This window comes from Musa acuminata, chromosome BXJ3-9 (genome assembly GCF_036884655.1).
Source record: "Musa acuminata AAA Group cultivar baxijiao chromosome BXJ3-9, Cavendish_Baxijiao_AAA, whole genome shotgun sequence".
Classification (NCBI taxonomy): Eukaryota; Viridiplantae; Streptophyta; class Magnoliopsida; order Zingiberales; family Musaceae; genus Musa; species Musa acuminata.
This window is the reverse complement of record NC_088357.1, coordinates 46,972,047-46,992,109: the sequence shown is the minus strand read 5'-3', so window position 1 is coordinate 46,992,109 and position 20,063 is coordinate 46,972,047. Positions and strand designations below refer to the sequence as shown.

The 20,063-nt window shown below is 35.7% G+C and overlaps 2 protein-coding genes across 3 annotated transcripts; both read left to right on the top strand.

Moving 5' to 3' along the window:
• Positions 1-12,425: 12,425 nt before the first annotated feature.
• On the top strand, positions 12,426-15,051 carry LOC103999430 (uncharacterized). The gene is made up of 4 exons (XM_009421186.3): positions 12,426-13,275; positions 13,428-13,793; positions 13,991-14,211; positions 14,722-15,051. Exons 1-4 carry the CDS (start codon positions 12,495-12,497, stop codon positions 14,968-14,970), a joined length of 1,617 nt encoding a protein of 538 aa, XP_009419461.2. The 5' UTR covers positions 12,426-12,494; the 3' UTR covers positions 14,971-15,051.
• A 3,429-nt stretch (positions 15,052-18,480) lies between these two features.
• On the top strand, positions 18,481-20,055 carry LOC103999200 (myb family transcription factor PHL8). 2 transcript variants are annotated; one of them, XM_009420873.3, is made up of 6 exons: positions 18,485-18,843; positions 18,916-18,992; positions 19,071-19,128; positions 19,207-19,285; positions 19,376-19,430; positions 19,523-20,055. In XM_009420873.3, exons 1-6 carry the CDS (start codon positions 18,759-18,761, stop codon positions 19,946-19,948), a joined length of 780 nt encoding a protein of 259 aa, XP_009419148.2. In that variant the 5' UTR covers positions 18,485-18,758; the 3' UTR covers positions 19,949-20,055. The 2 variants fall into 2 exon arrangements, with proteins under 2 accessions (XP_009419147.2, XP_009419148.2); XM_009420872.3 differs by having other exon boundaries at positions 18,481-18,843; positions 19,207-19,430.
• Positions 20,056-20,063: the final 8 nt, after the last annotated feature.

Genomic DNA, 20,063 nt, shown 5'->3' with positions numbered 1-20,063 from the left:
TCAATACTCGAAATTTCGATCTCAAAAACTATGCTCATATGCATCTTTTATAATCGGTGTCGTTTTAACCGTGAATAATTTGTTAGGTTGGCAGCCCAAAGTGGGTTCAGCCCATGGTGGGCTTTATCAACCCACAACCCACACCCCTTTGACCTAACCCTAGATCAATATAAGGGGGGTGTGGGGGCTATGTTTTAGACGCAGAAAAGAGCCAGAAAAAGGCAACAACGTGGGCAGCAACGTTGACATCCTTAGCAACAAAGAGAGAAGAACAATGTAGAAAAACAAGAGAAAGAAAGGGAAGAAGACAAGGAACACAGAGAGACTGTTCTCAATCATCTAGCAGTGTTCTCATCTCAGGTTAGATCAAATCTACAGTAGACTCTTGCTGTGATTACTTGGGGAGGTTTTAGATATTGTGGGTAGTGACGTGATCCTTGTATCCCAGTTATTCTCTTGTGGTTGTTGCTAGAGTTTTGGGCAAGAGATTGAGATTTGTATATTCATTATTCTCATAGTGGATTATCTCTAGTTTGCCCCGTGGTTTTTACCCTTCACATTGAAGGGGTTTTCCACGTATATCTTGGTGTTCTGTTTGATTGTGTTTCCATTTTATTCCGCTGCGTATTATGGTCTTCTAGTATTTGTTCATATACAAAGGTTATTCCTCTTTATATCCCCATCACAATTAGGGTTATGTTTCTTGTAATAGAAGATACTCGAAAAATATTTTCTATTCAGATCGCATTAACATGATGTATTTTCTCATTGCATCCTTGTCGTTCTAAGTGATATGGTAGACACATGTGTCGAGTTCCACATGATAATGAATGATGAACGATGAAAATGAATATTCCTCCTATCATTACTTATATATGATATGTAGGAAACTCGGCATTACTTGTTTATGAATATAAATGCAAGCTAAGCCTAAACAAACCGAAGTAAGCACACATCTTATATATCTCTCATGAGATGGCTAACTTATGTCATGCACACCCGACATGATTCATGTTCGCGGGGCTTCTCGATCGCAGCATGATATATCATGTGAAAAGCCTAAGACGTACTGCTAATTGGCAGCAGCGTCTTCCTGACGCCCCCAAGTCATCCCGTTGCATGCGAGACTATTTGAGACTTGCACGACATGACCTTTATATGTATCCAATATTATTCCTCCAAGGAGACCGATCCTTGTCGATGAGAGTTGACGTACGCTCCCCACCATCGTGTCCTTCTCGATGAATCATTTGTGAGGCTAACCTTATTACCACTGTTCATGAGCTTGACGTCGTTAATCATTTGAATGCATAAGCTCTGTTTCTATCCACAGATATATAACTCGGAATAAGGCAGCTCGATCACGCAAGACGCTGAGTACGACTGTACTCTTCGCCAAAACGCTGTTGTTCTTCGTGAAAGATTTAGATATGGAACTCTAGCACTCAATTATCTTGTTATTTGATACTGATTTGGAATGGAGATGGAGATGTTTCCAAAGATGGAACAATGTGGATGGATAAGACTGAATTGATTTGCATGGTGCAGCGTCGGCCAACGTTTTGTGGGTCTTTCTAAATTGTTCTATACATTATGAGATGCAAACGCATTGTGGATTATGTGTTTACCTTCTTCATTTTAATATACCAAAAAAAAAAAAAAAGGAGGACTTTGAATGAATGTTAGAAATCTATTAACGATGAATAAGTCGAATATCAATATGATTAACATATAACAGAACAAATATCAATTCAGTCTAAAAAATTAAATTATTAAATTATGAACTAGATTCAAATATATATCATTCGACTCTTTCAATATTTATTGGGATAATTCTCTTAGTCTTCTTTTTTAATCTTCTCATTACACAAAAATATCTTCTAATATGCAATGTAACTATCAGTGAAATAATCATATTTCATTCGATTGTATAGTTGTTGGTGAAATATAAGATCTATTTTGAAATTAATGCTGATTAAAAATTTAATTAAATACGATCTCTTCGACAAAAGTACATTATTACTCTTACAGGCAAAAATACATCTATTATGTTATTTTCTTCTTCCTTTTCTTCTCTAGAAATAACATCTCATATATCTATATCCTTTTTGTCTCTAATATTGAATATCAACCAAAAATATCATTTTTGATCTCATCTTGTCATGTTAAAATTCACCATTATTTTACTAAAATTTATTTTGAAGTATTAGTCATAATCCATAGAACATCAAGAATCACATGAATAATTTTCTTAAAAAAACAAATAGGGACAAATTAAGCCATAATAAAGTTTTCTATTATGTTCTTAGATTAATGTAGAAATCTTTATATCTCCTAGGCGAAAATGTCATCGACGTTTTGGTCAGTTCGATGTGGTCTTGATCCGTATGTGTATGAATGTCTGAGATGCCTCCGAGATGAAAATGCTAAGCTCCCGATGTGCCACCTACATGAAGACCAAGGTCGAGAGAGGTTTCCCGATCCAGTCTCTTCGATATTTAAGTTAGTAATTCAACATCTTCGAGGGTAGCGCTAGAGTCGTCTTTTTCTCTTCCACAAGAAAGATAAGTTTATCCTCATTATAATGTTGAAGATAGTATTTATATCCGGTCATAAAAGATAAAAAGTAAGCTTATGATTTTTTTTTTTTTTTATCATAGAGGGTAAGAAGAAAGCTTACGATATCTTTTTTTATTATAAAGGACAAGAAGGAAGCTTGTGATTGTTTGCTTTGAACCTTCATATATGCAAGCAGCTATATGGGCAAACGGGTAGGGGTGCAACCTTCGTTTTATCCTCTCCCTCTGGATACCATGTGGTGATTACGTATCGAATGATAATTAGTTGACAATATATTCTCTATCATTGGTCCCCACCCCTGAAGGCATGCTTCAAGGCTCTTGTGAGAGGGGCTCAAAATGCGACGTTTGGTTCATCTGACATAAAAGCATTCAGGATCTCCTCTTGTGGGTCGGGTTTCCTAACATGTGTGTCTCGGATATATTTTGTCTTGCACCTTCATCATAGTAGATTTTTTTTGACTCACATGCCTTGGGCACATTTGGCCTTGTGCCTTCGCTATAGTGGATTTCTCATTACACGGGTTGGGTGTTTTTTGACTCACGCGTCTTGTGCATATTTAGCCTTGCGCCTCTACTATGACAAATTTCTTATTACACGGGTTAGGAATTCTCGACTCACATGCGTCAATCACATTTTGCCTTGCACCTCTATAATGGTGAATTTCTCATCATACAGGTTAGGTTTTCCTGACTCACGTGCCCTAGGCACATTTGGCCTTGTGCCTCCGTCATGGTAGATTTCTCATCATGCAAGTCAGGTCTTCTTAACTCATGCATCTCAAGCACATTTAGCCTTATGCCTTCGACATGGTGGATTTCTCGTTACGCAAGTTGAGTTTTCTCGACTCATATGCATAAGGCATATTTTGTCTTGCACCTCTGTCATGACATATTTCTTTTCACACGGGTTAGGTTTTTCCAACTCGTATGCCTCAGACACATTTTGCCTTGTGCCTTTGCTGTGAACGATTTCTCGTTACGTGGGTAGGGTTTTTTTGCCTAATGTGCCTCGGGCATATTTGGCCTTGTGCATTTATTATGGTAGAGTTCATATTATATGGGTCGATTTTCTCGACTCAACATCTTAGTCTCATTTAGCCTTGCACATCTATCGTGGTAGATTTTTTATTATGCGAGTCGGGTTTTTTTGACAACATACCTTATGTCTCTATTGTGATAAATTTCTCGTTATACGGACCAAATTTTCTTGACTCACGCATCATGGGCACATTTGGCCTTATGCCTCCATCGTGATAGATTTCTCTTCACGTGGGGCTAGAGTTTTCTGACTCATATGCCTCGAGAACATTTAGTCTTGCACCTCCACTCTGGTGGATTTCTTATCAAGCGAGTTGGGTTTTCCCGACTCATATATCTCGAGCACATTTGGCCTTGCATCTCCCCTATGACGGATTTCTTTTCACATCGATTAGGTTTTCTCAACTCACGCGTCTCAAGCACATTTGGCGTTGTATCTCTACCGTGATGGATTTCTCATACGCTGGTCAAATTTTCCCAACTCATATATCTTGGGTACATTTGGCCTTGCACCTCTATTGTGGTAAATATCTTATCACGCAAGTTGAATTTTCCCGACTTATGTACCTCGGGCATATTTGATCTTATGCCTTTGCTATAACGGATTTCTCATTGCGTTAGTTAGATTTTCCCGACTCATGCCTCTTATGCACATTCAACCTTGCACTTTTACTATGGTAGATTTCTCATTATACTAGTTAGGTTTTCTCAACTCACGTATCTTGGGCAAATTTGGTATTGTGCCTCTGCCTTGGCAGTTGAGTCGGTAATTATGATCGAGGTGGTGGTGTCATCTATTGGGTTAATTAGGACAAGAGTGGAGCAATGACTTATATCATGTCGGTTAGCATCTCCATTTGCTATGTAAGATTCAAGAATACATTGGTGAGGATGAGCAGGTGGCTCGGATTCACCTCTAGAGTGAGAGGTCTAGGTTATTGACTAGATACCAATATCATATCGGTGTTTGCGCCAAGGTGGATTCATCTATGTGTGAAAAGGGTGGCTGTTGCCTCTATTGAGTGGAAGTGCAATGGGTCGGGAGCAAAACATCTTCACTTGAACGTTCATTAAAAGAGTTAGCAAGTATATTTCTTACAATATTGAACCCTCCTTCTAGCGCCAAAATATTAGGAGAAAATATTGTTGATGTATTGGTCAACATAACGCGGTCTGAATCGGTATGTGTAGGTACATCTGAGATTCCTTTGAAATAAAAACATCGAGCTCTCGAGATGCCATCCACATAAAGACTGATGTTAGAGAGCTTTCCTAATCTAATCCCTTTAATGTTTAAGTTAGCAATCCGACATCTTCTAGTGTGGATGCCAGAGTTCTCTTTTTCTCTCCCACAAGAAAGGTAAGTTTGTCCCCTTTTATAATGTTGAAGATGAGTGTTCATCATAAAGTATAAGAAAAAAGTTTATGATATCTTTCTAGTCATAAAATAAAATGCAAGAAGGAAGCTTTCGATTACTTTTCTTGTCATAAAGGATAAGAAAAAAAGCTTATGATTGTCTTTTTGATCATAAAGGATAATGAAAGTTTATGATTATCTGCTTTGGACCTTCGTCCACATAGGCAAACGAGTGGAGAGGTGATCTTTATCTTTACCTTCCCTTTAGATACCACATGACGATTACATATTAAATGGTGATTAGTTAATAATATATTTCCCATCAGCTCCCAAAAATGGTGAAACTTTGCATCACCAACACTTGGTTTGAATCTAGGTTACAACCAAAAATTACATCAACTAAAATTTTGAGCATCACCTTATAGAAAATGCTTGTCACCATTGAAAAGAAATTCCAAGTTAGCAATAATAATAATAATAATAATAATAATAATAATAATAATAATAATAATAATAATAATAATAATAATAATAATAATAATAAAGAATGATGGAGTAGGATGTGACCATTGGCTCAGGGTGGGTGGGTGCCAAGTCATCATCACAGCCACTCTTTCAAATACTTATTTATATTTTTATTATTTATATAATAAGATTTTGAACCTTAAATCTACCTAATATAAATCACATAGGGAGAACCAAATAAAAAATTTGATGGATCATCTCTCAACTAAAAAATAAGACTTCTGACCCACATTGCAGTCACATATTGAGTACATTAGCTCGGTAGGGGTAGTAGGCATTGATGAAGTCTCAATATCAAAACAATCCAACTTTTCTACTGCTAAATACCAATTCAAAGACATTATAATTTAGCATGCCAACATTCAATGTATAGTAAAATCTTATCGAGAAAGCTATAGCTAAGGCATAACTATCAGAATCTTCCTACTCTTTTCTTCTTCTTTTTTCTTTGAGTTGGACAAGAAAAGAAATTTTGGGATGATAGTTTTCTAAAGGTGATAACTTGTCATCGTTCATATGCTTGATGATTAGATGGTTTTTTCTTTCTCTTTTGCAAAAGTAAACGTATAACCCATGAAATATCGAACCCTTAACCTTTGATGAGTGGATATGATGCAACATCAAACCAATATGTTTAATGTTACTAATTAGAGGGTTTAATTCTAATAATAACATTGGCCCAAAGAGAGCTAATAACATATATTTAGAGCAACCCCAAGTCTATGCCCCAACAATGTGGCAAAAGGAGTGGGCCTAGAAATCATGTCAATAACCCAAGACATAACTACTTCAAAATCTATATTAACATCTTGTCTACTCCATCACAAACTTTTAATCTCCATATAGTTCGCATACCTCTCTAATCTATATATCTTCTCTCCTCTTCTCTAATCTATCTCTTTTTTCAATCAATTTATTATCAATATTTATGGTTTATCTTCCCTTAAATTAAATGGGATGGTTTATCTTCCCTTAAATTAATTTATTATCAATCTTTTATTATGATACCAGGGACCTCACCCCTAGCTAAAATGGAGTGCAAGGAGTTAATGGCAAGTCCCAATTGGATTGGAAATTGGATTTTGTTTAGGTTTTATTAGTGATACTTTTAGTATTATAATCTAAGAAGTAGTTGGAAATTGTTATAGGGAATTAAATTTAATTAAAAAAGAGTATTAAAATCTCTTTCATGATCATATGGGTAAAAATAATTATAACCTCTAGAATTTAGTGAAAAGGAAAAGGTCACCATGAAGGAGTTTATGAAAATAATAAACTATTAGTAAATTGAATACGTGACATACAATAAAAACATATGAATGTAGCCTTAACAATTGAATCTTGGAACTCTCATTTATGATCTTATATATAGACTAGTTTTCTCATGGTAAAATATGATAAGAAAATGAGAAAAGAAAAGTATAGAGACTTGCCTACAATAAATAAAAATTTTAGTTTGCTTGTATCATCCCTCAATTCTTTTCTTACTCTCTAATTCTCTCTATCTCACCTTTTCCTTTTCCCAATAAGAGCCAAGTCAAAATGACTAATAGCAAGTAATTTCAAATGCCTCAGCTTACAAAAGACAACTACGAAAATTGAAATATCTAACTAATGATCTTATCTAGATCACAAGACATATGGGAGATGATAGAGAGAGGCTATTAGGAGTCTCAAGACGATGTTATCCTTATAACAAGTCAAAAAGATTAGGACATGTGGAAAAAAGATAAGAAGTCACTCTTCCTCATCTACCAAGAGTTAGATGAAGGTAGCTTTGAGAAATTTATGATCGCCAACACCTCCAAAGATGCTTGAAAGATCCTTTAGGGATTATTTAAAATTATTTTAAAAGAGTTTTTATCATTGTCAATCAATTAAGAAGAAATAGTGAGAATCTATAAAATGTATGTGTGATCGAAAAAATACTTCGATTGCTACATAAAAAGTTGAACTTTATCATAATCTTTATCCAAGAATCAAACGATTGAGACCAAATAATTATTGATGAGATAATGAGTTTTTTTGCAAGCATATGAATATTTAGTCAAAAAAAAATCGGATGTAGTGGAACAAGTTTTCTAAACAAAGCTCACTTTGAAATAAATAAATGAAGGCTCAAGTGATCATAATCACAGAAGAGGCTAAGGATGTGGAAGAAGTCATGGTAGTGGTAGAGGGCATAGTAAAGAAGGAAGAGGAAAAAATAATAAAAAAGATTAAAGTTCAAAATAAAATTAAGTAAGAGGAGATAAAGAAGCCAAAAGTATAATATTTCAAAAATTCAATGCTATTGTCATAAAAAAATATGGTTATTATGTTTTCAAATGCTATTATAACAAAAATAATCAAGTTGAGAAAAATATTAACTATGTTGAAAAGAAGAAAAAAGATTATCTTTTGTTACTAGCACATAAAGAAGAAGATATCATCATTTAAGACAAGTGATTCTTGGATACCATAGCGCAATCATATATATAGTTACAAAAATCTATTCATGGAGTTAGATAAAATAGTGAATGGACAAGTCTACTTTAGAGACTCCTCAAAAGTATGAGGGAAAGGCAAAGGTAATATCTTGATCCACCTTAAAAATGGAAGTCATCAATTTTTTAAAAATGTTTATTATGTGCCAAATATGAAGAATAATATTCTTAGTCTTGGATAACTACTAGAAAATGATTATGATATTTATATGAAAAACAAGCAACTCCTTATTAGAAACAACACAAATCGCTTAATTGCTCAAGAGTAGATGTCAATATATAGATTATTTATCTTAACCATTAGCTATGATATAACACAATGTTTAAAGACTTGTGTGAAGGACTCCTCGTGGTTGTGGCACTTGAGGCTTAGGCACTTGAATATTAAAAATCTTAACATGTTATCAACAAAGAAGATAATAAATGATCTTCCTCATACACAATACAAGTCAAATATATAAAGAGTATGTTCCGGCCAAATAACAAAGAAGTCACTTCAACTTATTTGCACCATTATTTGTGATCCTATTACTCCAACATCTTTTGATAAGTATTACTATGTTTTAACTTTTATTAATGATTATATTAAAAAAATTAAGTTTATTTCTTGAAAGAAAAAGGGAAAGTCTTTTAACATATTCAAGAAGTTCAAAACTTTTGTAGAGAATGAAAGTGGCTTCTACATCAAAACCATCCACTCCTATCAAGATGGTGAATTCACCTCCAAAGTATTTGAAGATTTTTATAATAAATATGGCATATGACATCAACTTACAGCACTATATTCTCCCCAACAAATCGAATAATTCTCAACGTAGTGAAGAGCATGATCAAGACAAAAAATATACCCAAAGAATTGTGGGTCGAAGCTATGGCTTATGTCATGTACATCCCTAAATCGGTACCCTACATCGAGCTTGGAGAATAAGACTCCATAAAAGGCATGGGCTAAAAGAAAACCGAGCATCTCACATGTCAAGGTATTTGGGTGTATCGATTAAAAGAAGAACCAAATTGGAAGACAATATCTCCAAACTCATCTTCATTGGGTATAATACTAAATCCAAGACTTACAAATTATTTGATCTTAGCAATTCAAAGGTTGTTATAAGTAGGAGTGTCGAGTTCAATAAAGAAGGTATATGAAATTAGAAGAAAAGCATCGAAAAGTTACATGAAGACGAACAAAAGCAGATAAAGTTTGAAATTGCTTCACTATCATCGCCAACATCTTCTTCACAATTATCTCGAGAAGATAGCTTAGTACCTTAAAGAATAAGAAGTCTAAGAGATTTATTTAAAGTAACAGATAAATTACATCTTTTTGTCTCCTTCTAAATAGTGAACCACTTCAATATAAAGATGCTATGAAAGATTAAAGGTGGAAGATACAATGGATGAAGAGATTAACTTCATTATGAGAAATAAAATTTGGAAGCTAGCATTGTTACCTCAAGGACAAATTCCTATTGGTATGAAGTGAGTTTATTATGAAATCAAGAAAAATTTACAATGCCAAGTTGATAAATACAAAGCTAGATTGATGACAAAGGGTTACAAATAAAAATCTAATATCGACTATGATGAGATATTTATTTTTATTATTCGAATGGAAACTATTAGAATGATTATATCCATTATCGCATAAAATAATTAGCTAATTTATCAAATAGATATTAAATCTAAATTTTTGAATGGTTTTCTTGATGAAGAAGAAGTATCCATTAACAACCATTGGTTATATTAAAAAGGAGTATAAAAAGAATTATTTAGTTAAAAAAAATTTTATGGGTTAAAATAAGCACGTAGAGCCTGAAATACTAAAATTGATACCTACTTCAAGAAAAAAGGTTATAAGCAATGTCTTTTATGAAAGTACCTTTATAAGAAGATTAAAAAAAATTGAAGATATCTTTCTTGTTTCCCTATTTATTGATGATCTTGTCTTTATAGGAAGCAACTTACGAATTCAAGTAAACATTGGTTCAAGAATTTGAAATAACCAATATTAGGCTCATATTTTATTTTCTTGGTATCGAAATAAAGCAAAGTAAAAAAGCATCTTTATTTTATAAGTAAGATATGCAAAGGAGATTCTCAAAAGATTCAAGATGGAAGATTGTAAATTAGTTGGCATATCGGTTGAATATAACATCAAACTTTTAAGACAAGATAATATGGTGACACAATTGATCCAATCTATTTCAAAAGCTTAATAGGAAGCTTAAGATACATAACTTGCATAAGATCAGATATTCTATATAGAACCGGATTAATAAGCCAATTTATGAAAGAACTAAAGCTGACACATATAAAAGAATTTTATGCTACATCAAAAGTACCATAACTTATGGTCTACTATATTCATTTTCTATATCAGCGACATTACTTGGTATTCGAAGAAGTAATCCATTATGATATTATCGATATATAAAGCAAAATATATAATAGTATCATCATATGTATATCATGCTATATGGCTAAGGAAGCTCTTGAATGAAGTCGATTATTCATAAGATCAAGCTACATAAATAAATGTTGATAACAAGTCGATGATTGCATTGTTCAATAATTTGGTCTTTGCAAGCATACTGATGTTCATTACCATTTTATACAAAGATCAAATCAAGGAAGAAAAAGTTTTATTGGACTGCACCAAATTTGATGATCAAGTTGTAGATGTTTTCATCAAGCTACTCAATTCAGAGACATTTTTCAAGACGAAAGCATCACTTGCAATGTGTGATAAAATGAATTAGGTTTAAAAGGGAGAGTTAAGAGAATTAAACTTAAATAAAAGAGATGATTGAAACCTCTCTCATGATCACGAGTATGGAAAGATTACACTATGATAAATAAAGGTTACCATGAAAGAAGAAGGTTATAAAAATAATAAAGGTTATGAAAATAATAAACTAGTAAATTAGATAGGTTACATAATGTAGCCTTGACAATTGAGACTTGTTACTCACTCTATAAATAGATGAGCTTTATCATTAAAAAATAAGAAAAAAAAAAAAGTACAGAGACTTGTCTATAAGAAATAAAAAATTTAGTTTCTCTCTTAGTTTCATCCCTCAATTCTTTCACTCTTAACTCTTTCAATCTCTTCTTTGCTTTCCCCATCAGTCATCAGTCCTTCACTATCAAGGTGAACAAGATTCAAATCACAAAAACAAATTTCCATGCACATGCATTTACACAAGATTCCACAGTGATGGGAACTCCCTACACAATAGACCATTTTTTCTAGAATTGAATTGTCAAAGGTTTAATATTTTTTTCATTTCTATCAATTCTACCACTGGATATGAACGAGATATCCAGCGACAAAAAGAATGAAATAAGAAAAAAGATTGAATTGAATAAAGTAACCTGTGATTATTTGTTGATGTAACATGTACTCTATGAATAGATTTTTACTTGAAATCTCAGGTATCATGGTCGGTCGTAGAAGAATCTTTTGAGGAATTGACCTAATATGTCTGATCGAAGCATACTATCGTAAATCAGACATAAATTTATGATTACTACTTAGTATCAATAATAAGTTTGAAAATAATTTAAAGAGCAAAATTTAGATATTCATAGAAGAAAATCTTTTTTTCCCCTTATTTCTACCTACTAGCAGCACTAAAATGACTATCTATATTTTTTAGTCGGTTTTCTTTTTTCAAAGCATAACATAAATATTTTTATAAAAATTATTACATCAAATGATGTACATGACACTCACACATAAATTCAAACCTAAGACATCTAACTTACAACAATATATTAATCGGATATCTCAACAAAAATAAGAACACAAATATCGACAATCAAAATACATTATTTTATGTTTGGCCGTTTCCAAGATCACATCATTGCTGTTGACGTAGCTGTAGCTGTGAATGATACGCTTCTCCTGCTGTATTCTTTTCCAGCACGAGGCAAGTTCTCCTTCATTTCAACTACGAATCAAAGGAAGAATTGGCACCGCCCGACAGCATGGACGTGGCACCACGTCAGAAAGCTTCTGGATAACGTAGTATACTTTCCATGCCAAATGTTTATTAATACATTGAACTTGACCAACGCATTGACTTCCACAGGCATTATCTGGATACGATGGATTCTTGCATGACTTCATCCTCCTCCCCTCATCACCCACAAGACGCATAATCCAAGTAACAACTTGTTTGAATAACATAACATAGGATGTGGACAAACGAAGTTTCACAGTGATGTCCCACTGGTTCACATCCGCAGGAAATTGAAGGGCCATTGACCCACTAATTATTATTATTATTATTATCATCATCTACTGAGATATTGTCACAAAATCTTGACATGGATAGAATTTTGTGCTCTGCCACATAATATTTTAGTAAGTCATACCCATTACTGTCGATTATGATGGCCACTTACCCAACTAAATCTTATAGTTGGTGGTGGTGGCAGTGCCTTGCACACCAAAGCTTTGCGTTGGGTATCTATCTAATGGTAGATTGAGATAACTCTGAAATGGCTAGACTCTCATGGTGTTGGCTCATTGTAGATCATGTGCTGCTCGGTAAAGGATTCGATAGGTGGCGCCGATTGAGCTTCTTTGTCCACCCGGTCTTTGTTGTGCTTTTCCAGCTCTACGTGTTTGCGCAGCGGCTGATCACAAGCTTGTCGAATCCAATCTTTTGCGCCTTCCGTATCGCCCGCAGTGTCATCGTGAGATGTTTCCTGTTCTACGTTTCCGAGGTGGATGAGATCTCATCTTTCACGACCAATGCTTCTCAGACACCTGCAAATCCTGATGCGTTTCAGTGCATTGTGACACACGATGACTGCGGTGGTCATCTACAAGTCTGCAGCCTGAGACTGTACTCGGAAGGAGGTGAGGATGAAGACGAAGAGCATGAGGAATCGAGTCTTCATGTGGAACACTCGAGTATACTTGGGGAACTCAACTTCGCATCAGCAAGTCACCATCTATTTCCAGGTTTACAAGAGAGACCGTATGAACTTGCCGATGAAGAGGATGAGGAATCAACCGCAAGTAGCGTGGCATACGATTTATATGATCCAAGACTCTCGTTAGATATCTACGAGTATGGGGATGCAGATCGACTGGATGATCACGGAGGGTTGATGGTGCAAACAGAGGCTGATCCAGATATCGACGAGTATTCTCAACATGTCTCGGTATTCAGAACAGAAAGCAAATGGGTTGAAATCGATTTGTTCTACGAAAACTACAGAGGAAGGATGAGGTGGTTTGATCAACTCAATGACGAAAGAAGAATTGCAGTAAGTATGTATTCTTTGACTCATAAGTAGTAGAAGATGATTAATTGTCTTCACCAACATAAATGATGATCTTCCCATACATCTCCAGGATTCTTATGGGAGATGAAATCAGTGTTCTGTGTTGGTTCTTATATGGCAACAAACATACTTGTGCAGGTGTTGTTTTGGGCAAGAAACTGGGGGCTACAAGTTTCCATGACAGAATCGATCCTCTTAACTTTTCCTTCCCTGTAGTTGCTCACAAAAAGCTTGCCAAAAGCATAGAAAGCGATTTCGAGTTGGTGTACGTGGGTCAATCGTGCCTGAGTTGGGAAGCCCTCTGTCATCAGCATAGAAAAGTGAAGCTGATTTCTGATGCGCACAGGGGATGTTTCCATGGCGAAGTAGCAGAGAGGTTTCAGCAGTTTCAGATACTGCTGGAGAGGTTCATCGAGACCGAGAACTCTGAAGGCAAAAGGTTTTGGAATTATGCTCAAACTAAATTTTGTAATGCACAGCTTCTCCAAATTCCGGATGTTTCAGGTAGAATTCAGCTAGGAATGTACTCAGTTCATTCATTCATTCATTCGTTTCTTTGACCCCATCTGCTATAGATAGATTTTCTATTGCTTTCTGATTCATCAGCAGTAAGTAAAATTTATGTCATGATCATATAGAAATGGTCATGTTTTATTTATGTCAAGAGGGACTTAAGAGAAGTATTTGTGTGATTCTGAAAGGTTATGTAGAGGATGTGGGAGAAGGTACGAAAGGAGAAACAATGGAGGGAAGCCAAGTCTCGGAGGCCATTGAGAAAGCCATGAGTTCCTTTTGGCTTTTCCTCAGAAGTGACAATAAAAGGTGTCGGGGAATCTTGAAGAAGCTCAAGTTGAGTGATTGCCAAGTGGAAGACCCAAAGGACTTGCAACTCTTTACCTCTTTATCCAAGGAAGCCCACAAGGTCAGAAGAACTCTGTTAATACTTGTATCTTGATCAGCATCATTTCCACACACACACACACACATAAATCATCTGCCCATCTATGGAAAAGGCTACTCAGTCATCATCTCACATTCTCAATATGTCTTAACCTTGTAGAAGACACTTTAATAAGTTTTTCTATCAGGCTAAGATTCAATGATAAGCTTCAAGTTAGCTATGAGGACAATTATGTTGCCTCATACATATAACAACACCTTGAACACTATCTAGTCATCATGCTAATAAAAGCTTATTGGATATCAAATATTCGAGTATTCTTGTTTGTACTATTTGTAACGAATGGGGATTCCTATTCAAAGTAATTATAAGTTTGAGACATATGCTCTCGTCAATACATGAGTTAAAAGAGAGATCAATATATATTACCTTAATTAAAATGATATATTATGGATATGATTAGATACGATGTTACTCGTTATCAAACAGTCATTCAAAACAATGATAGTTTATTTTTGCTATTTATTTCAGAAGAACGTGAAGATGAAGGCGTTGGTGAAGAAAAGCCGCAGCACGAAGACTACACCACCTCGTGAAGAAATCCAAGTCGAGAATTTGATTTGCTTGGTCGATATCAATCTAGTGATAAGGGTGCTAAAGATGTCAGTGGTCACATCTGCACAACTCAGGTGGTGTCATGAGAAGCTTAGTAGCATAGAGTTCAAGCAAGGAATTGTTCGGACTCCTAATGCCGGTGGTTTATTATTCCCACACTCGTAACACATTGTAAATTAGTGGGAGCCATAAATGATGCATGTAAATTTCAGTCTTTATAGTAAGATAGATTGTAGATATGAGCAATTAAGTGTCCGATATTATGTGGTGCGGTAATTCTCCAAAAGCTCAAGAAATATGTTAACAAAAATGTACATATTCGGTAAATTTCTTTTTTTTTTTGGAACTTTTCTTGAGAGGAGGGCATCTCTTATTGCTATAATATTTGAAATTACCCCTCATAATATAATACTTGATTATATTTTATGAACCGATTTATATGCTAAATCGATTCAATCCATTATATTCATAGTGATAAGGAAAGTAACGATGCAAGTATTACATTGTTGATTCATCCAATCGGGGACTATCACCTGGGCTATGGCATGGGCGAAAGAACCCATGCCCCTCCCTTGTAGTCATCGATAAGAGTACGATCCTCTGATCCCTGTTCACCTCGATCTACAAGAGGACTACACGAGCCAACCATAGGACGTATTAATTCTCAATAGTGAGACCTATCCTCCTCTTTTCGAGTCACCTATCGCAAGTGACCTGACACCCTAATTTCGAGAAGGTTCGCATGCCTGGTATAGGGGACCATCCCTTGCTTATCCCAGACAGGCACTAGCCCTAATAAACAGCACTCCCACGGCCAACCTTCATTGACGCCACCCGCAAAGATGTGTGCCCACCAACCATCAACCTCGCTTCATCGACTACTTAAGTATAAAAGTCAGTTCCCAAACTCTAAAGGGAGGGAGTATCTCTATCATTTTTCACCTCCCAACTAACTTTATCACTGAATGGGTTAAGTTAAGAACATCCCCCGATGTTGCAAAGACCTCGACAAGACTAAGACATACCTTGAGATGACGTAAAATCCACCTTTGACAAACAGGCAACACCTCGGGATCGTACTAACCAGATTTACCTCCCTCTCCAACCTCCTCTCATGATCCCTCATGGGCTCCCTAGATGACCTTACGCCTTCGGGATTGAATGACTCTACATTCAATAGCATCAAACCAATAACATATAGATTTTAATACCTCTATCAAAATACTATAAGTTTACTAAATAATTATAAATAAATAAATGAACACAAAATCTGATACAAATCAACTCATATACAAAATTAAATTTTAAATAGATATTCTTATCAGTTTAAGAATAAGAACAACCAAATATGAATATTTATTATGTTTTTAACATATATATTAATATATTGTAGTGTTTTTTTGAATAAACTTGTAGTATATTTAAGACATCTATTAAAAATACTATGGACCTCTATAAAAATATTATAACTAAAAAATTGGATTGGTTAACCATATTGGTTAGTCCGTATATACCACATTATTTTTTAAAAAATAAACTTTTAGTGTTTTTAACACATCTACCAAAATATTATAGATCTATACAATAATATCATAACTAAACAATTAGATTGGTTCATTGTATTGACTAATTCATATAATATTATATATTAAGTAGATAAATATTACATAGAATTGAAAGTATTTGAAGGGATAAAATAAATAATAAATAAATAAAAATATTTAGTCTCGTATTAATTGAGAAACTAAAAAATTAAGAATTCATAAGTCCATCAGGTATGCTTAACTCATCGTCCAAAACGAATAATTTTTTACAAATCTACGGGATCGCACCATCAAATGTTGACTTATCAAATTGGCGTTAAAAGAATGGTCTTTTAAATCCATTGGATCACTCACTAACTAAATATTGATCATAGAAATAAGTTCTTTAAAGGTTTATCTTTACTAATCTTCTTCGTGATGATTCCTTGGGGCATATGTGGCTACCGACTCCGTGGTGTTAAGCAACCTTGAGGACCTTTTTTAGGTGGACATCACCTTATGATGGACTCACCTACTGCAAACCCGCCTCGGGACCCACAACATCAGCCAAGATTCTGCTTTGCTTCTACTGGAATATATGAAAGCCACCGAGCACTTGCAAGTAGAGCAATTAATTAGTAGGAACAAAAGGACTCCTCTATGCTTCCTCCTCTTTGCTTCCTCCTCTTTCATTCCTCCGCGCATACACGTTTTTGTGATGATTCACAAACAACGTCCAATGGTAAGGCCGACAAGTGAGAATGGACGTGTCTCAGCATCTGTGGCCAATTCGTGGGAGTGTTTACTTATGATCCATGCATAATTAATCCTACTTAGAACAGTTTTTGTTGTGTTTTTGATAAAAAAAAAAATAAAGAAGATAAATAAGACGATTACATCCGATTCAGTTCGCATCACAACCAATCAAAAACTCGAGTTAGAAAAGCATCTCTCTTTCCCGAAAAAAAAATTAGTAAGTCAATTAATTGACTTGTTACCCTCATTTTATTGTATATTTATTCCAAAAGTTTCGTCTAAAAAGAAAAGAAAAAAAAATTCTAGAAGCTTCATCTGAAAAGAAAAATTGGAAGAGTGATTGAAAGACTAATTATATATTACCTCTTACACTTATACTCTATTAGTATTATGATCTTTGTGTTTAAAATATTTACATTCGAATCTCTATAATTCTGAAAGTGAAATAAATAATCTCATTTCTCTTGATGATCAATGAAAAACATAACAATGTGACACCACATGCTACATCGATAAAAAAGTGATGAACAAAAAAAAAAATTAGCATCCCTTTTATTTTAAAATGTTAAAATTATCTTTTTACCTATAAAGTCGTTGAAACAGAAGGTATATTGAAATTATCTTTTTATCTATCACGTTTACATAAATCCGATATTTGATATCATATGTTGTATTTTTTATCAATGCACTTGATAATGTTAGGATAAATAATGTAGAGATCATAATATAAATTTTTTAAATATAAGAATTACGATACTAATAAAATCTAAGCATGAGAGCTAGAGATTAAACATTTGCATTTCACTTTAGTGGTGGATTATCCTCTTTTATGTCAAAAAAAAAAAAATTTGCTGTCCACATAATAAATAATTCCTGAAATTGTATCAAGATAAGCATCCATAGTCATCTTTCGGAGGTGTTGTGGGCTACATAATATGCTAACTTGCTTTTCCAAACAGCTGTAGCTTAAAAGGACAGATTCCTATAAGGATGCCTTCTTTCCCACTTTGTTTTTGATGTTAGGTTGGACTGCTTAATATTGTGGTTTCATCTTATATATATATATATAATAATAATAACAATCCTCTTTCTTGCTTTATGTTATATTTGTCTATCACATACGACAAAGGGGAGGCAAAGAAATATGCTGTGCGAGAAAAGTGGCTCACTCATTGCTCTCTCCATGGGTGGGCCTCTCTCTCATGGAGAGAATCCAGCAAAGTGGAAATAGATGTGGAATAACATCAAGAAAAAACGTCCCTTCTCTTTATTTTCTATCCTTTTGAGACACAAAATCGAGCTGTTTTACCCCTTTTTTTTCCTATCCTCTCTCTCTCTCTCTCTCTCTCTCTCTTACCTTCTTTTTCTGTTCACTGCGTTACGATTCCTTTGCCTTTACAGTCAAAGAAGTTTTCAAAAGGAGAAAGAAGAAACGATAGATGTCATGGCATGGAGATCAAAAGCAAAGATGAGCCACAGCTCACGCACATATTCTTCGCACCTGACCCCAATGTGCATCCACATTCGAAGACAAAGTGAAAGCCCACCCAAATCGAGATGGCATCTTTGACGATGATAATTAGATGCCCAAGACGGGCACCAACCCGGTGATTTCCCAGATGCAGTTCCAGTTCCCCTCCGATCCAATCATCATCCCTCTTGCCATCGTCCCCCATGGATTCCAAGCCGCGACTGAAATGGACTTCTCAGCTTCATCAACTCTTCGTCGACGCCGTCTCTCAGCTCGGCGGAGTCGATAGTAAGCTCGAATCCTCCTGCCCACTTGATCGTCATGCCATCTCATGCGACTCTCTTCTTTCTGCGATCGCAGAAGCTACACCCAAGTACGTGATGCGTGTAATGGGAGTTCCCGGACTTACTCTGCACCACCTGAAGAGCCATCTGCAGGTCTTGACGTGATTCTATGCATCCTTATCTCGATCTATGTTATGAAACAAAGCAGCTTCACTGTATCTCTCGTTGCAGAAATATAGACTAGCGAAGAATCGAGAATCGAGCATTCTCCGCGGAAACAGGCGACGAGGTTGGGTATCTTGCTACTGTACATGGGTCTTTTGATTTCTTAGACATGGGCATGGATTACGGTGAAGGTTTGTAGCAGATGCCAAGGTCACGCACCAGTGGACTTCGGAGGACGCAACCACCCAGGACGAGGCGAACGAAGCACCACCGCAGTGCGAGTACGCGGGGATCACCAACTGTCCTTATCTTGATTCATCAGCTTGCAGCGTTGACTCTGCTCACCAAAATGTTCTCTGTGTTGGCTACAGAACCACGTTAAAGATGCAGATGGAGGTCCAGAGAAAGCTGCAGGAACAGATCGAGGCAAGTGCTTTGGGCGATACCCGTAGCCATGGGTTCCAGCTAAATTGGGTCTAATCGATGCATCTCCTCCTCTCTCTCTCTCTCTCCTTTAGGTGCAGAGACACTTGCAGCTCCGGATCGAAGCCCAGGGGAAGTACTTGCAGTCGGTGTTGAAGAAAGCCCAGGAAGCACTTGCTGGATACAGCTCGAGTGCCATCGGAATCGAAGCTGTCAGGACCGAGCTCTCGGAGTTAGTCTCGGCTATGGACACGGAATGCCTGAGCTCCTCCATCTCCCCTGGTGATAGCTCCGCGGAGAGTTGCTTAACTTGTGGTGATGTGATGGAGACAAAAGAAGGGAACTCGTTAAAGCAAGACGACAGCTCGTCTGCACTCCATCGGAGCCAGGAATCCGATGAGTTCAGTCAGAAGACGACGAAGAGAATGCAGAACGATGTGCACGACGATCTTTGCAGAGCCAAGAGAAGCTGCCGACGGAGTAGCTTTACCATACAAGAAGAGCTTGACCTGAACATATAGAAATCGCATGATGTGTAATAAGCTCTACTCTCTAGTATGCTAGCTGATAGCTATGTTTCGAACACATCTATTTTCGCTCTGAGGAATGAAAACTAAGAAACTCTCAACTGCCAAA

What these genes read in the sequence shown, in the direction of transcription:
- LOC103999430 (XM_009421186.3), top strand. Translation starts at nt 12,495, where the DNA reads ATGGCTAGACTCTCATGGTGTTGGCTCATTGTAGATCATGTGCTGCTC. An exon ending in CCAAATTCCGGATGTTTCAG is followed by an intron (nt 13,794 to 13,990) that starts GTAGAATTCAGC and finishes TGATTCTGAAAG; the next exon opens with GTTATGTAGAGGATGTGGGA. An exon ending in TATCCAAGGAAGCCCACAAG is followed by an intron (nt 14,212 to 14,721) that starts GTCAGAAGAACT and finishes TATTTATTTCAG; the next exon opens with AAGAACGTGAAGATGAAGGC.
- LOC103999200 (XM_009420872.3), top strand. Translation starts at nt 18,759, where the DNA reads ATGGATTCCAAGCCGCGACTGAAATGGACTTCTCAGCTTCATCAACTC. An exon ending in ACCTGAAGAGCCATCTGCAG is followed by an intron (nt 18,993 to 19,070) that starts GTCTTGACGTGA and finishes CTCTCGTTGCAG; the next exon opens with AAATATAGACTAGCGAAGAA. An exon ending in CCGCGGAAACAGGCGACGAG is followed by an intron (nt 19,129 to 19,206) that starts GTTGGGTATCTT and finishes GGTTTGTAGCAG; the next exon opens with ATGCCAAGGTCACGCACCAG.